This window comes from Penicillium robsamsonii, assembly GCF_028829455.1.
Source record: "Penicillium robsamsonii strain IBT 29466 chromosome Unknown utg000007l_segment0_segment0, whole genome shotgun sequence".
In the NCBI taxonomy this organism is placed as follows: Eukaryota; Fungi; Ascomycota; class Eurotiomycetes; order Eurotiales; family Aspergillaceae; genus Penicillium; species Penicillium robsamsonii.
The window spans coordinates 491,578-508,438 of record NW_026643225.1 but is presented as its reverse complement, the minus strand read 5'-3'; the positions used below and the strand labels follow the sequence as shown (position 1 = coordinate 508,438).

Here is a 16,861-nt window from a genome sequence, read left to right as displayed (position 1 = left end):
TTTTGCCCGTAGACCAACTATTGAATTTGCAATTCCGTTCTAAACAAGTGACTGAAGTTGAAGCTTGCTTTCGACGTGAGTGCTAGAAGGTTTGATCTGGGCAACGTTTCCTTTATAAGACTATCTTATGCTCATATGTATACTACCATTGAGAAGTTACAAGGATGATTGAAATGGCAGATAGTTTAAGATTGCTGGAAATTCAATACTTAGTAGATCACTCAGAAGCCGTAATATAGTACAAATCAAAACATACATGGTACGTTACATTACTCTCCATAATTACTTAGTAAGCTCTCTTCCTCGTCTGTGGCGGTGCGGACCATGTAACTGTAATGTAACTATTTGTTTCATTGTAACTCAGAACAGTCGCCCTGACCAAGCGATTGCCGAAATGGTCAGACTAACCAGTCTCAAGTCGTGATTTCACTGTTCACAATTTCCAATGTTCTTTTTTTTGCAGAAATTATCCAGTACCTGGAAGTAGGCTTTGCGTCCTGTCCATATATCTATCGTTTTTCTGTTCTGGAAATATCCATTATTGTAGTAATTCGAAGAAAGTCGGCATTCTAAGGGGATACAATGTGAAGTCCAGCTGGTTTCTAACGAGCTCGTTCCTTCCTATAGGTAGTGCAGAATTAATTTCTATGATACGGCTTGGGTCCTGATATGCACGAGCCTCAACTATGCAACAGCATCGACCTGGCAAACATAGGCAATATAATAAGATAGCTAGGTAGTATCTTTAACAGTCCATGAGACTAGTTCCGAGTCTGTAATATGAAGCTGGTATGTAGAGGGCAGCGGGTAAATGCGGCCTTCTGGTTGTCGTGTCAAGCGTGAATAAATTAAAGAACCAGGATGGCGCGTCTTCGCTCCAATAGAAGAGCTCTTCCTGTTTTCTCGGATGTCTTGACTATTGGCTAGAGGCTCCCAAGTCCAACGATAGGAAGAAGCATGGTCCGACAAGTTAGGGCCAGTGGGCAAAAAGATGTCTATAAGTCAGGGCGGAATGATACAGACTGAAGCATGGCAGGCGAAGCTCTCGATGATCGTGACATGACCGATAATAATTAGTCATATTATTGTACACAACCTGCTTAATAGTGGCGGCAAGGGTGGGTTTTATTCTCATGTGCATTCCCATGTAATATCTTTAAGCTCTCTCTTTTGGGGTTTGACACTTGACCTAGAGCCTTGAGGTTTTGAACCAGTGCTGTTGTACCGTAGACAAGCACCAGTTTAGACCATATTTGAAAGAAAGGCTCGGGTGACTCATGGTCATTGGTGTATGTCGGGGTCTGGCTAGACCTCTCAATAGCCGACAAAGCCCATAGCCTAGCCCAACCCACCCCACCAAATGGGCTGGGTTTTGGGCTTTACCTTCGGGCCCATAATGGGCCCCAAATAATATAAACATGGCAATTTATCGTAGCTGCATAATTAATGCATTTTTCTGTGGGTTTTTTTGGGTATTTAAACTACCATCTGAGCGATACATGAAGCTATACAGAAACCTTCTTCTTACAGGCTTATAAATTAACTCATAAGATACAAAGTTGATTTTTATAAAGCTTTATTTTTTATAAGGGGTACTTATTTTTACTAGGGAATTACATAGTAAGTAGAGGTACCATTTGTGCTACTATAATTAACACCTGGTTATAGACCCAAGATATATATATCTCTTCATGCTAATACTCAGTAATCCTTCTAGGTGCGAATTCATGGTCAAGTTAGGTCTTTTTAGGGTGATTTTGTATGAAATTTTGCATGAAATCTAGTGTCATAATGCTAAAATCAGTATAATACTGAATTCCCACTTCTTACTATAATAATATGATGAAATTAAATATACAGGTTGGTATATGCGTAAAATACAGCCATTAATCAGCTACTTTGTACATGCCAAGACTGTATTTGTGCACAGGAAAGTGATTTTATGGGCTTTGATGGGCGCCCATTAATGGGCTGTGGGTTGGGCTGGGCTTTGAAGACTGAGCCCATAGCCCACTGCGGGTTCGGCTGTGGGCCGGGGGCTTGGGCCCATTTGCGGGCTATTGAGAGGTTTAACCGTGGGCGATCTAAACCCTTCAAGAATGGCTGCTTTGCCTCCAGATAAACAAGCCTTTTCGCCTAAAGCTCCTCGGTATTAGAACCACAGCAATTATCATAATGAGTATATTGAGAAGTATATTTCAATATACATGACATTTGGGGAACGGGGTATGGCGAGTGCCATCTATCTGCGCCATGGTACCAATATGCAACGCGGGGTGTAAAGGTCCCGAGGCAAACGGGGATCTCGTGTCCCTGCATGCTGCTGAGGTAGCGATAGCCGCCCATTTCCGCTTGAAAAAGATGCTTCTTCTCCGTCGTGGTAGCCTTAGTGATCACAGTGTATCTGTACAGGAGAGTAGCTTTGATGAGGTAACCCGTCGTAAAGTTGTATCATACATAACCATATCTGTTTCAGGTACTTCAGAAATTACAGAGATTTTACGTACTGTGGCTTATCTGTGACGAAGCGGTGGCTGTGCGGGTTGGACAGAAATTTGGTAAGTGTCTTACGTCGGTAATTAATGATTCAAGCTCTCTCTTTTGGGGTTTGACACTTAACCTAGAGCCTTTTGGGTTTTTGAACCAATACTGTTGTACCGTAGACAAGTACCAGTTTAGACCATGTTTGAAAGAAAGGTTCAGGTAACTCATGATCATTAGTGTATGTCGGGATCTGGCATTTGGTCTAGAAGAACGGGCACCATGGGTCAAGCTCAATCGAGGGAAGCACATCACACCTGGCTTAGTTTATGAGTCTAGGTGAAAGATAAAAAGAGAATGCGCAAGTAAAAGTAGACTTGACGCGTTTAACCAGACTTGGGAATCGAGCAAGGATGGTGGATTTACTGAATTCGGTTAGCCGCAGGAGCCTCCCTCATATAAGAATGAAAGCCACGTACATATTTCCATTTGTGTACTAGCCATATACCATGAACTTGGCGCTCAAATATGTAGAAAAGGGCCTTGCAACGCTCACCGGGTGGGAAATGTCCACCGACATCGACTAGGTTGTCGGTTTTCTTTGCGATATCAGACAATCTGCATAAAAGAATCGTGTTACACTTTAACTTTGGCTGAGGGATTGAAAAGCGGCAGACCTAGAATACTGAAGTTTGATAAATGAGGAAACTTCATGAGGCCTTGAGGAGGAATGCTTGAACTTTAAATATTTTCGCTCACGGAGGAGGGATCAATATTTATATTATATACAACAATTCTTAGCATTAGCAGCCATAGTTATTACGAATAGGTACCAGCACTTGAGCTCCTAGGATCTGTTTGTCTCACCAATCACATTGTGGTGGTACAATATGCTCCTAGGAAGTCCTATCATACTTCATTTAGTTATGATGGGGTATTTTCTGACTGCTAGTTAGAATATGTTAGGCAGATGAGGGGCCGCAAATTTTGTTTTAGGTGGCTAGATCATTCAGTTGACATGGTCGATAGGTCTTTTTGCGGATGTTTTGGTCGCTAGAACTGAAGTCGTATTCCTAGGAGCAAGCGGCGGACAGCAAGAGCGATAGTCATTAAAAATCAAGCGAAAAGAAAAGAATCTGAATTGAACTAGATTAGATTTGCAAGCCACTCAATCGGAGTTTTCTAAGATATTCCTAGATATTGTTATACCAAAACCAAAAATTGAGGTTTGGATATTTCCCGCAACTATGTGGAGATAGTATCGTAGATGCGAGACTCGACAAGTTGAAAAGTAGCATAGCCGGGCAGAAAGGAACGCCAATGGATTTGGCCCCACTGTGCATTTACCTCCTGGAGGCGAAACAACCAGGATCGGCCGCAACATTGATGACGCCAGCCTTTCGTTGAGGGGTGTTATTGAGGTGAGCTGCTGACTAGGTGACGCTCAGTGAGCAAGCCCTTGAACTTGTGTAATAATCAGGTCGTGCTCAGTGAGCAAGTCAGAGCGCTCAGATTGCGCTCAGTGAGCGAGTTTGATAATTATGTAATACTCAGGGGAGTGGGTGAGTACTAAAGCGGAAAGGGAAAGTCATCTCGCGCGGCCTATAATCCGGTGTATATGTTAACTTGGGCATGTTTCCTCTTACACCTTTCTTTCGTCGAAACTCAACTTTGAGATTCGGATGAAGTAAGGTCCTAGCAAAGATGAATTCAATCTCAATTTCTTGGGGAACGTAAGTCTTGAAATCTTGAAGCTCTCATCTGCAATCTAGCCTGACCGTGTGCCTGACCGTGTCAATAGCGTCAAATCACTCCTCATATTTTTCGGCCCCGTTCTAATCCCACGCGCAATTACTGCCTATCGAAGTCTCCGTGTATCCATTGCGAGTCGACCGCCGCCGCGTCCTCTACCTGCCGCGCCCGGTCGAGCGCTGAACATCTTATTCGGTGGCATCGTCTTCTTTCTACTCCTAAGCCTACCATTCAACCCCCACGCGCCCGAACCCAACATCTTCTCTCAGACTCGCTCCCGTCTAAACACTCCTACCGATATCATCTTCAACCGCCTCGCCCGACTTCGGCCAAATAACTTCCTCACTGAAGCCGACAACCTCCTCCAGTCCAAGTTCACCTCTCTCGGTGCGCGCAAGGTATACCTGACCTATGGCCCCGATGCCCTGATCTCATGCCAATATTGCTCCTTCGACAACCTCAACACATACCTCATATACTACCTCCCATTCCATGTGTTGCTACCACACCTAGCGCACCTGCTTCTCCTAGGCGTGGCGACATCCGCCCCCATCGCAGGGCGCGAGGCCGCTCGCTGGCGCGCGAAGTTTACACTAGTCGGACTTGTCCTCGCAGCCATCGATATTTACATTATGGCCACCTACGACGCGCTTCAAAGTGCGTCGCGCTCTGTGCGCGCGGGCCAGACACCGCCCTCCGGAATTTACCACCACATCACGCTCCTGCGACCGCTGGCTTTCGTGATTTGCGATGTGATCTTCTCGGTTGTGCTCTGGCTCTCTGCGACTAACCGGTTCTTTTTCAAGCCGCCTTCCACGGTTGAGCAGGCTGATGAGGCGGTGTCGATGGCCGTGCAGACGCTTATGGGCGCAAACACGAAACTCCATGCTGCGAGTGTTACTCGTAATGCGGTGGTTCGGGATTCAAGTTTGAAAAATCGAGATGATTTGTATTGGCGGACTATGGTGGCTTCCGAGAACCCCACTCAGGGGCCTGGAGAAGGTGGGGAGCAGATCCTCAACAATATTTGGGAGGAGGAAGAAGTTGCTAGGGCTATGTCACGAGTGATGGCTGGACAGGGTGGGATTGATTTGGCCCAATTAGGGGTTAGTGCCAATGATTTTGTGCGAAAGGTAACGGAGGGTTTAGAGTGAATTGTTCTATGCATCGTACATAATGTACAAAAATGGGTTCTATTATTATCTCATATCCCGTGCCAAGATATACGAACAGAGTGGCAAGTGTAAATAAATAGACCGGAAATGGTAGACTATTGACATTTCATATAGATATCCAAAAAATATATGTAAAAAATCATATCAAGCCAAGACAAGATCTCTTAGTTTCATGCATCACATCCAATCTCGAATTCAACATTTAAACGAGGCGGTGAGTGGAGATGATCGTCGTGAAGAGATGAAACGAAATAACGAAATAACCACGTTCCCCCTCTATTCCCTCCTTTTTTCCTACGAATTATTTTGCACTTTCACATTACTGCTCCCGTTCCTGGTTGAACGAGTCAAGTTTAGAAAGTAAAGGTTCTGATGAGGCAGGTTCCGCATCCACTTTGATTATTTTGGCTTCCCGGTTCTCGACTCTCGACTCCCGATTCTCGACTCCCGGTTCTCGACTCCCGGTCCTCTCCCGCCCTCCGTGGAATTTCGAATATCCCCTTTACTATTGGTGCACTCTCCACCATGGCAGATACAGTTGTGCCATCGCAGCTACCAGAGCTAAAAGGGCGCAATGCCTACGTTTCCTCTCCAAGTGGATTACGACCGGCCAAGGAGACCACGTTCCGTGAATGGGTGGTGGCCAACCAGATCGGTATGAACACCTCAATGCTGAATTTACAGGGGGATGAAGGCAAAGCTGTGTCTCACAGAGTCGTTGCGCTCCTAATTGAATCCCCGGAATATGCGCCAAACTTCCTGACAATAATGGTAACGCTAACACCAATTGCTTCTCTACAGGAATCTCCTTGACCACCCTGGCTATGTTGCTGGCTCTTCATAATCTCTATCCTTCGCTCCGCCCATATACCCAGCCATTCTTCCAATTGTCCTATTATAACGAATCCTCGAACTCATACGTCCAGGGCTGGAACGATGTCTACTTCGTCATCAGTGCTGCTATTGCACTCACCGGTATCCGCGCTATCGCCATTGAATGGGTCCTACAGCCATTGGCCCGCGCCTATGGTTTAAAACGCAAGCAGTCGGTTCGCTTTGCTGAGCAGGGTTGGCAAGTCATGTACTATTCGTTCATCTGGGTAGTTGGATTGGTGCGTTCAGCCGACATACATCTCTACTTGGGAATATATAACTAACCGCTGGTTCTACGTTGCAGTACCTCTGGAAAACGTCATACTATTGGGGTGATTTCGCCGCCATGTGGTCGCAGTGGCCCGCCCGTCCTTTGTCTGGCTTGATGAAGTGGTATCTTCTCGTCGAGCTGTCATTCCTCGTGCAGCAGATCTTCGTGATCCACGTGGAAGAGAGACGGAAGGACCATGTACAGATGCTCTCCCACCACATTATTACCAGTGCTCTACTAAGCTCTGCCTACATCTACGCAATGTACAATGTGTCCAATGTAGTGCTATGCCTCATGGATATTGTGGACTTCTTGTTACCGGTACGTCAATCAATAACTCGTCAAGTGCTTTAAAACAGCTACTAATACCTCCACAGTCTGCGAAGATCCTCAAATACTCCAAGTTCGAAACAGCCTGCAATGTTGGGTTTGGTCTCTTCATGGGCACATGGTTTATTACCCGACACATCATTTACCCCATGGTGTGCTGGTCCGTTTATCATGATCTCCCCCGGGAGCTCACCTATGGCTGCTACGCCGGTTCGACAGGCGAGTTCATCTCAGCGGAGGCCCCGAATGCCTTCACATACATGTTTGGTCCATACCTCAATTTGGACAACCCCATCTGCTTCAACCCCACTCTCAAATGGATGTTCTTATGCCTCCTGTTGGTCCTTGAAGGACTGTCCATTGTATGGTTCAGTATGATCGTCCGTGTTGCCTACGGTGTGGTTTGCGGCCGTAACGCCGAAGACACCCGCAGCGACGAGGAAGACGAAGTGGAAGTCGAAGACCAGACCGCATCCCGCGTTCCTCCCCACCTGGCTGCTAGGGACGGTGCCCCTACCGACGCAATCGAAACTGGAAACGCTCCGGGCTTGGGTCGTCGGCGGTCCAATGGCACTGCCCCGGTGCGCGCCCGAGGCCTTGGTCGTGTTCATTTCGATCCGAGTGATCGGAAAGCTCTCTTGGGCCGCATTGGATGTGAAAAGCCTACCTAAATGCCCACTTTCCATTTATCATTTTCTCTCTTGACCAAAATTTGATGACTCCCATTTCGAGATGCTCCCTAGCATGCCATGACTCTTCCACATACCCTGTGCCGTGATATCCATTCTCCTGGTGTCAGTGTGAATAGCCAGCCCTGGCCTTGCAACGGAGTGTCCGAATTACGATGAACTGCAATTTCCAGGATTTGTTTGCGGCACATCCTCTTCAGTCTGCTTGCCGGGTCTTATATCCATTTTATTTTTGTTTTTATTTTTGTTTTTTTCCCTTCATATTCATACTCATTGTCGTTTTGTCGCCTGGGCTGGCGTCGGGGAGGTTTCCTACTATGTTTTTTGTTGCCGTGATGATCTTCTACGGACTTTTGAGTTTCGTTTTAGAGATCCACACAATAATACCCAATGGCTTCGAAGCATTTGGCCTTGTACATGTATCATAGAGCCCTGTCCGGTATGGACCTATAGATTTACCCTCGGTGAATACAGAGTATGGTGTTGCCTTCAACCCAAATCCATAGTCGATCACCCGAACCCAACACTCACGACAACCCTAGCGATGAACATAGTCCCGAAGCGGTGGCTCACTCCCATTAAACCCATACAACAACACATCAAGCACCCCAACCACATTCGACACAGCCTCCATCCCCAAGAAGTCATACACATTCAATCCAGGCGCAACCAACTCCCCACAGACAGCATTAAGATCAATCCTCTCCAACCGCCCAGGCCCATCATGCACCAAAGCATCCACAAACAAAGCATACGCCAACGGATTAACCAGCATAGCCGAATGTGAATAAAACCCCCCAGCAGCACGCCCTGCACAAGCAACCTGCACCTGCACATTTGACACCCCAACCCCATGCACATCCCGGAGCGCCGCAGAGGCCCACTCCCCACTCTGTGGCTGAACAACAAAGTCATACCCAGAGTACACGCTCGTCGTCGGCACGAACGCCGAATCCCCATCCCCACCACGTAAAGCGCGAATAAATTTCGTATCATACCCCTGCTGCTGCACAGCCGGTGAGCAAACCGGCTCGGCGAGCATGCACAACGTCTCAACAACTGTCCCATGAAAATCACCACTCACAGCCATGAAGTCGCTGACCGCAGCCCGTGTCGACGGCCAGTATTTTAGAGCCCATTGCACGTCTAAGCTGCCTTGCGACCAGCTTAGGACCCCGATGGAACACCGCGAGAGGCCTGAGATGTAGTTTATTGCGTATGCGACGTACTCTGCGTTGCTTTGGATGTCGCCCAACGAGTTGTCCGGGATGTTGATCCACACTGGGTCTGTGTTTGGGTTTGCGGCGAAGAGCTTCGCGTAGTTGAAGTAGTACGTGCTACCGGCTGGGTCAGCAGTTCCTGGGACTAGAAGGACGGGAATCTTGTCGTTTTTGCCATAGGAAAAGGTTGGTGGGATGTAGATTGCGCTGCGGAGGGTTGCTTCGGGGATGCTGTAGGGTGCGTCGTGGGACGATTTTGCTGGGTGGATTCGTGGACTTGGGTCTTTTGTGTTGCTGTTGGCTATGGAGTTTATTTCATGGTTTGTTATGCCGTTGAGGAGGTCGATGATAGTTGTTGGCACTAGACCCAGGGATACTATGTCAATGGCCCTTTGGAGGATTGTTGGCTTGTTGGTGTGTGGAATCGAGGAAAGGGCTGAGAGGCCTTTTTCGACGGTTGAGACAGGCTTGATTTTACCTGTTGCGATATCTGATATCTTGGCTTCGAGCAGAGATAGCTCTTGGTATATGTCTGTGCTAAAGGGAGCGCGACTTGAGGATGTGTTGAATAGGGGTTTAAAGATGTCTGGAGTATCATGAGATTCTTTCGATGTATACGAAGGCAATGGGGTGCCAATAGATGATGATGCAAAGAAAATAAACCAAAGAGCTTGGTCACAGCGCATGGTGATGATTAGCTCTTCAATTAGGGCTAGCTATCTACACATTTGACTTGGTACATGCTGACATTTTATAAACAAAAACATATTTCATCGGAGCTCAATCAATTTCACTTTCGTACCATATCTGAATTAGATCTGAGTTTCTATTTCAGCGCCATATACATGTGTATTCATATCGCATTCCATTCCTAATATTTCAAAACACCCCAAAGCACTGTCAATACCTTGCAAACTATCTATCGATCAACTTGTCCTACCCTAACCAATGATCCATAGTATGAATGTTTGATAGCTAACGCAGGGAACCCTTGCAAAGCGTCGGAGCTCTCCCATGCATTTCATGCTTGGTCGTTCAAATAACATCCGAGGACCGGAGTTTCTTCTGTGTTTGTGTATCCCGAGATCAATCTAAATCAGTCCGGGGAGAGTCTTCTGCGACCTAATACTAGAGAATAGTATAGATAGTGAACGCCATTTAACACATAACTGCCCGGACCACGACCTGAAACGGAAGGTATCATGGCCCGGCGGAGCCCATATTCACCGCAATTGCATCTTACAGCGGGACTCATTTCTGATCTATTGGATTCACTCTATGAAAAAATAACCTTGGCTCAGCTTTGAGTACCCCGTATCATCGCGCTGAATCTGATGGTTGTGCCGCGTCTTTTCTTCCAAGGTTGATGTTGGTGCCGAGTCATAACATGTAGTTATACGTGAGTGTGAAGCCCATTAGCATGAGAGGGTAGAAAGCTTTCCCGACCCATTCTCGGTCCAACCAAACACTGCTTTTGTATATTGGCTTTAGTACGCATGGTAAGTGTTGGTTATCAAGGCAAAAGTTCAAAGTCCTCGCAGGGTTCAGTTCAATACTGGAATGTCCCTTCATTTGAATATTGAAGACTACAACAGCTATGCACACGGGAACCTCCATGTTGTGCACTGGTTAAATTGACCTTTCCAATTATCAGAGGATCTCTGCTGAGCGCCGAGTATCCATGTGGAAATCTGCACTACCTTTAGCTTCTTCAATGACACGCAATGCACTGTTGACCAATCGAATTCATAGGTTGGAAATCGTAAATCAATCATCCAGGACCATGCAAGCGACTACCATAGACGCTAACATGCCTCCTGTTGGGGTATATAGGTCCCGGGGTCTATCTCCAAGACCCCGGCCTCGAGGCTCCAGCTCGCAGCTTTTGTCCCACATTTCATGTACATCAACAGCTGACTGCAGCTGAGTCGCAAGGTATTCCTGCAACTCCGGCACGGGTTGTAAGGAGTAAGGGGCTTCTCTTAAACGCTGAATCTCATGAATGGTTGATGCTAGCATAGTATATTTGTGGAAGTTTATGAGCCCTTCTGGTGTAGTGGCTGGGTTTCCATCTTCAATGAATGTCAGGTCCTTCAAAAATAGACCTGCTGAAAGGTTAATCATCGGTAATTTCAATTGTTAACAATAAAACTGACCAAGAAAAGGAATGCACGGTGGCACTGCAACCCGTAACGTATCACGGTAGGCCTGGTAATTGTGTGCACTGAGTATCATAGCTTGCAAGGGCCTTAGTGTATCGCAACTACGTTCGGTGACCATTGCCCAAGTGCGAGCAAGCCGGTAGATTGGGGCACTTTCCAGGCCTGACAGGATAGAGACTACCGCAGAATAATTATGGAGTTGATGACATATCTGCAATAGATGAAAATCAGCATATAGGAAGAATTACAAGAGTGAGATTAGAGATTACAACGTACGTTGGCCACATTGACTAAATGCCCTATCACCTGAGTCCGCTTTTTCAATTCCGATTCTGCGAGTATTAAGGCACAGACCCAATTAGAAAGCTGATTGGAATACTGAATCAAAGCCCTGACGTTTGGAGCTAGCTCAGGTGTACTGGAGCTCTGTTTCTTTTGCCAGTTTTTGTTTAACAATTCATCTCGCTGTACTTTGCCAAAGATATGCGCTTCCATAATAGTCAGCTGCCGAGCAATCTCCTTGGCATCGAGTTTAAGGAACTGGAGCTTGTCTAATTTCCGTGGCAGGATTGGCTTTGGCGGGGCTGAGATAGATGATAGTGATCTTCTCTGGCCATCGATACCCGCAAGTCGGCGCTGGATAATTTTGAGAAGATGTTGTGTCGCGCTTGTCTCGGTGACATCCGTGGCGCGCTTTGCAAATGACTGTAGTATTCGCAATTTTCGATCTGTATCATTGCCTTTTGGCTCCGACCAGAAATGTTCGAGCCATTGCTTCAAAACATATATCACGCGTAATCGAATCAGTGGCTTTGTCTGAGTCGACCATTCTGCCGTCGTTGAGGCGTTGAATATGGGAGGCGAACAATCAAATCGATCAATAAGGAGCTCAAGGAGCTCTGTCCCAGAGGTAAAATATTTATAAGTAGTGAAGAAGATCCGGTTGAAGGAACCGTCGAGCTTGTCGTGGCGCGTCAGATTTTCAACGAGCGCGGCAAGAGTTCCGGCCCTAACAATCTCCACGCTTCCGCGGTATTCACAAACAACTTTGTCCGGAGATGTGATATCGTGAGATCCAGAGTCCCTCCGCCCTTTTGCGTCTGTTTGATCCATCGCAACAAGAAAGCCATGGAAGAATTCGATCAAATGTCATCCGACCCACACTTCTGCTTGTATCTCTGTGGTCACATGGTATTGTGTCTGAACTGCGGTCAAAGGGCGAGGCCCACAGATTGATAATGGCATTTGGGTAGTGGGGTATTTCCACTACGGTGTACTAACGAAGCACTCCGCTTATACTAGCTCGCGTTAATTTCTGGCCCTACGACAAAGACCATCGTCCGACCTCGGATTGAGACCTCGGGTTGAGTTCCCACGATCAGCAAGTTGCATTAACCCTCGGATTTTACTAGCCCCTGTCACAGACCCACCTCTAACCACCTTTGGCCAAGATCGGAGGGGCTTTGGTTATCTGATCCGAAACTTACTGGGAAGCTCTAAGTTTATTGGCACAGAGAGGATCCGCAGCGTCATTTATCCCCCACTGGGCCACGCGGTCAGAGCCCTTCAGAACTTTCAAGGTTGAGGTGACTTAATTGGTCATGCCCGCAACTATACAGGGGTTGAAGAGTACCATTCCCAGACGCGTAAAATTCTATACAATCTCATACTAATTGGTATCCTAAAAGACCGTACCCCTGACCTGTGGCTTCCTATTCAAATTGATATCCTTCATCAACAAAGTCCAAGGTATCGTCAGAACTATAATCCCACATCCTACAGCAAGTAGTCGAAGTTCCGCGTAGGCATATGCGTTCTGTATTGCCAGCCTGGTGGGAGTTCCAACAGCGTAGCTCCGCTGTGTGACGAGATCCTCGTAAATAGTGTCCAAATTCGGCATAGCCGACTCTGGGAGGTATTGAACAAGAGCTTTCATGTATGTGTTTTGCCAGATGACGGTACTGATGGTGAGACCTGCACTATCGCCAATAGTGCCAACCACATTCAATAGGGCTAGCGCTGTAGCGACATGCTGGTGGTCGACAGCCGCTAGGATAGCAAGCTGCTCGACCAGAATAAAGATTGAACCACCGATAGCAAGGAAGATTTGGCACATCACTTGATAGCCAACGTTCATGTTAGGCCGGCGGAAGTGTATCATCAAGCCCTGGGCGAAGATGTAGAGCGGAACCGCAATATATAGAGTCCACTTGTACCGACCAACTCTCCGAATTAGCCAGCCTATAGCTAGCAAAAGCACACCAGAGACCATATCAAAAATATTGACAATATAGTTGGAAGTGGTAATGGATAGGTCATTGTTGACTTGCAGCCAGGACGTAAAATAATAACTCCAGCAAAAGTTCGAGAGCTGATAGGTTGCATCCAAGAGGACTGCACCGACAATAGTGCGGTTCGTAAGAAGTCGCCATTCGAACAGGGGCACTGGAGCCAGCCACCTTTCCCAGATCGCGAAGAAGAAAAGCATACAGAACCCGACAACGAGCATGGCAATAATATAGCCAGAAGCCCAGTTATCGGGGGCGTAATGTGCGAGGTCAAAAGGGAGTTCAAACAACACAAGACCAGCAGTGAACAGGAAGACACCAAACACTAGCGCTCTAAGTTAGAATCTTGCTTGCTTTCGTTCAGGGTAAGAATTCGCATGAAGTCCTTACCATCAAACTCAACAGTCCAATGACAGATACTTTCTAGTACCGTGCGACCACTTGGTCTCTTGATTCGGTATCCTTCTTTCTCCGCCTTGCGCAGGTTACATTTCAGGACAATGTATAGCGGAGCCGCCACGATAGGAACGACGATTGCCCAGCAGCCAAAGCCCCATTGCCAGGAGATCCGGTAGTAGAATTCATTCGCCACTTTGGGTCCCGCAAATGCCGTGATAATATAGGGGGAGGTAGTAAATGCATAGGCGAAAGCACGGTTTCTCAAGGTCGAAACGTCGGCTGTCATAACGTCGACTGCGTATTCCATACCGTAGAAACCGACATAGTAAAAGACCTAGCCTCCCAGTAAGAATTCGCACAAACCAACAAATAGCATGTAATATTTAAACTCACGTTGGCGGCGCAGTAGATCTCAAGCCTATTACAGGTTGCCATGAGAACTAAGCCGATCGTTGTACATATAACCATCAGGAGAAATCCTTCTGCACGACCCCACACATCCATCATTTTTGCGACAGGTAGATAGGTAGCAGCGGCAAAGACATCGCCTAAAGCTGTGGGAACCGCGGACAGCGAATGTGCTTTAAATGAGCTTGTCACATACGGGTTCAGGGTGACGGTAACCGTAGACTGAAACGCATTCACAAAATAAATGAACCAGATGCTATTCGGGTCATGTGTCAGTGTTTTTCAAAACATTGGTTGCGGCATTTGATGCGGGATACAAAATAAGGTAACCGGATACATACTTGATGAAGACTGCGATTAGAGCACCCCTCGTCCACGCCATCGTCACTGCCTCGACGTCTTGAACACCATGCTGGGCACTCCCATCGGGTATTTCCTCGAGTGCTACAGAGCTTCTGGGACTTCGAGGGCCATCTTTGGCATCACGGGCCGTGTTATGTGCAGAATCATTGTTACTGTCTTCAGTCGATATGCGGCGCAACACGATTCGCGCTCTTCGGATCAAAGGACGAACACTCATTATGGTCGACTGGAGAAGTCAAAAGCTGTCTAGAGGCTGGGTAATTTGGGTCGGACTACACGTGGATATATAGGGTCTCATTTCCCTTATAGTAAACAAGCACCGAAATCGGGGTTCGTATTGTATTGGGGACTAACTGAAAAGCAACTAGTCAAAGTACTCCAGGGACCACTCCTGGATATGTGGAGATCCAATCCCTAGACTCTCCACAGGCGGTTAACAAAAAATAAGAAAAAGAAAAGATAAGATCCTCTATGTTCGTGCGTTCATGAGCCGGCCCACGCCACTTTTCCTTGTCGATCGGAAATTGCGCATTTTCCACAGAGGATCCACTGCTAAATTATTCCGATCCTATCAGAGAAAGCTACATGATCAGTTGGAAAGACAGAAGAACATAAATTGGAGGTAAAGAGAAAATTTTATGTTCAAGCTAGGGTTTCTCGACGCACGGATCAAACCACAGCCGCGATATACATCCTAGCTTCAATTGCCCGAGAGCTGACCACCATATAGATTAGGTGAAATAAAACCCATTCATGAAGATATCTGCTGTATTACGTGTAATTGGGGGTTGGATAGCAAATTTTCTTTGCTTTTTCCTCGCTTACTCGCCGATCCTTTTCCGCTTTCTTCCACAATTTTGGAGTAGCCCGTTGGCCAAAGTATTGCTGCGTTATTTCCAAAGTATGATTTCAAGAGATCCAGAGGCATTGAGCCCATAGTTTCATTAACCGGTCCTTCCTCCGTGCAATATTCGACGCAATATTCTAGGTCGAGGGCAGCCCGCAAGTCTGTCTCGTGGGAGGCTAGTACACTTAGACGAGCCATCAGCTCGTCATGTTGATCCTGCTGTACAATTTCAGTCATCAGTAGCATTCATCCAACTGATATGTGAGAACTATTTAGAAAGGTTTTGAAAATGCCACACGTACTTGTCCATCTTGTTACCGAGCGTGATTTGTAGTCGGATAGATATGTCGGTGATGAGAAATGAAGAGGTGCGGGATGGGATCCCATAGCTAATGAGTGATGACCGCGGAAACAAGGGCCCAGAGCAGTCTGTTAATGCTTGCTGTTTGATTGTAATGCCTTTATTCGCACGTTGCAAGCAATGTTGTCTTGTAGAGATACAGCAATCCTATTTTCGAAGAGAGTGTTCAAAACCTACCGATCTTAACGCTTCAGTTCTCGAGCCATGGTGCTTTCCACCTTTCCGGGCGCACTTTATATAGCGTTATAGATCAATGTCTTGCTGGGTATGAATGATTTAAGATTCATCAGGTCCGAATGTCAGAAATGGAAGATATATATCTTTATAATCGGCCCTTGCCTTTGTAGTTCCTCCCTCCCAACACACAATCACACTTGTTTGAGCCCCCTGGAACCAGGCCTTGTGAGAGAACTGATCGTATGCGGTGAAATGACCTCACAAAATTTACTAAACTTGTAGAATTGTTTTATATGGAGAAGGTTGCCGGGATAAAACAGAGCAACAGGAAGACTAGTAAATCCCCAATCAAGAATTAGATTAAAGGATTTGGAATTGTAGGCGAAGTCTTTCTGAAAGGTGGTCGGAGAAAGAAAGCAGATCCCGAAAGCAGTCATCATATAGAAAAGATTGTATTCGCCACGAAAAGAAAATGGTGCGAAAAGTCAGAGAGTTCAACTTCAACTTCCCTTATGTGTTTCATCTCTCAAGACTTTTCGTGAGGAGGTTTATACTAGCATCAGGGTGCCGCACAATGTGACTCCGATGATGAATAGGGAAAGAACGACGGGATCCAAATTGTCAGGATATTTTACAAGCCTGGCTTGATTAAATAGACCAATGTGCACATAATCAATGACACATGTATATCTCAACAAAGGCGGCACCTCAAAGGAATCCGTTGAGCTCTAGCACACACGGTTACTATCACTGTGGGTACTTGACGATTCTATTTCATCGTAGAAATTCCCATGCCAAAGGCGTATGCAGGAAAAAGCTACGCAAAGGAAGTGGTAGTTGAACTGACAGGAACTGAAAATTGTGTTTTTACAGTCGCGAGTTCTCTGCTATTTCCTGAAAGATGGGATATTCATAGCTGGCCAGCCCTGCTCTGTCCTAAGATAGATAGATGGAGGTCATATATGGAGAAACTACCTAGAGTAGTTGAATCACATGGATATATTATTACATACTAGACAATGCTAAAGCCCAGTTGCCCTGAAAGCCCAAACTCTGCGACCAATC

The 16,861-nt window shown here is 46.5% G+C and overlaps 5 protein-coding genes across 5 annotated transcripts; 2 read left to right on the top strand and 3 right to left on the bottom strand.

The window, feature by feature from the left end:
* Positions 1–4,185: 4,185 nt before the first annotated feature.
* Positions 4,186–5,387, top strand: N7447_010480 (uncharacterized protein; the record flags this gene model as incomplete). The annotated part of the gene is made up of 2 exons (XM_057234742.1): positions 4,186–4,214; positions 4,283–5,387. 2 exons carry the CDS (start codon positions 4,186–4,188, stop codon positions 5,385–5,387), a joined length of 1,134 nt encoding a protein of 377 aa, XP_057080962.1.
* A 546-nt stretch (positions 5,388–5,933) lies between these two features.
* Positions 5,934–7,553, top strand: N7447_010479 (uncharacterized protein; the record flags this gene model as incomplete). The annotated part of the gene is made up of 4 exons (XM_057234741.1): positions 5,934–6,063; positions 6,210–6,520; positions 6,586–6,873; positions 6,930–7,553. 4 exons carry the CDS (start codon positions 5,934–5,936, stop codon positions 7,551–7,553), a joined length of 1,353 nt encoding a protein of 450 aa, XP_057080961.1.
* A 556-nt stretch (positions 7,554–8,109) lies between these two features.
* On the bottom strand, positions 8,110–9,477 carry N7447_010478 (putative lipase; the record flags this gene model as incomplete). Its single annotated transcript, XM_057234740.1, has 1 exon — positions 8,110–9,477. The coding sequence occupies one exon, from the start codon at positions 9,475–9,477 to the stop codon at positions 8,110–8,112; it is 1,368 nt and encodes a 455-aa protein (XP_057080960.1).
* A 1,081-nt stretch (positions 9,478–10,558) lies between these two features.
* On the bottom strand, positions 10,559–12,066 carry N7447_010477 (Ras-GEF domain-containing protein; the record flags this gene model as incomplete). The annotated part of the gene is made up of 3 exons (XM_057234739.1): positions 10,559–10,896; positions 10,948–11,164; positions 11,230–12,066. The coding sequence occupies 3 exons, from the start codon at positions 12,064–12,066 to the stop codon at positions 10,559–10,561; spliced, it is 1,392 nt and encodes a 463-aa protein (XP_057080959.1).
* A 568-nt stretch (positions 12,067–12,634) lies between these two features.
* N7447_010476 (Major facilitator superfamily domain general substrate transporter) lies at positions 12,635–14,628 on the bottom strand (the record flags this gene model as incomplete). Its single annotated transcript, XM_057234738.1, has 4 exons — positions 12,635–13,566; positions 13,632–13,974; positions 14,034–14,304; positions 14,390–14,628. The coding sequence occupies 4 exons, from the start codon at positions 14,626–14,628 to the stop codon at positions 12,635–12,637; spliced, it is 1,785 nt and encodes a 594-aa protein (XP_057080958.1).
* Between the last annotated feature and the right edge of the window lie 2,233 nt (positions 14,629–16,861).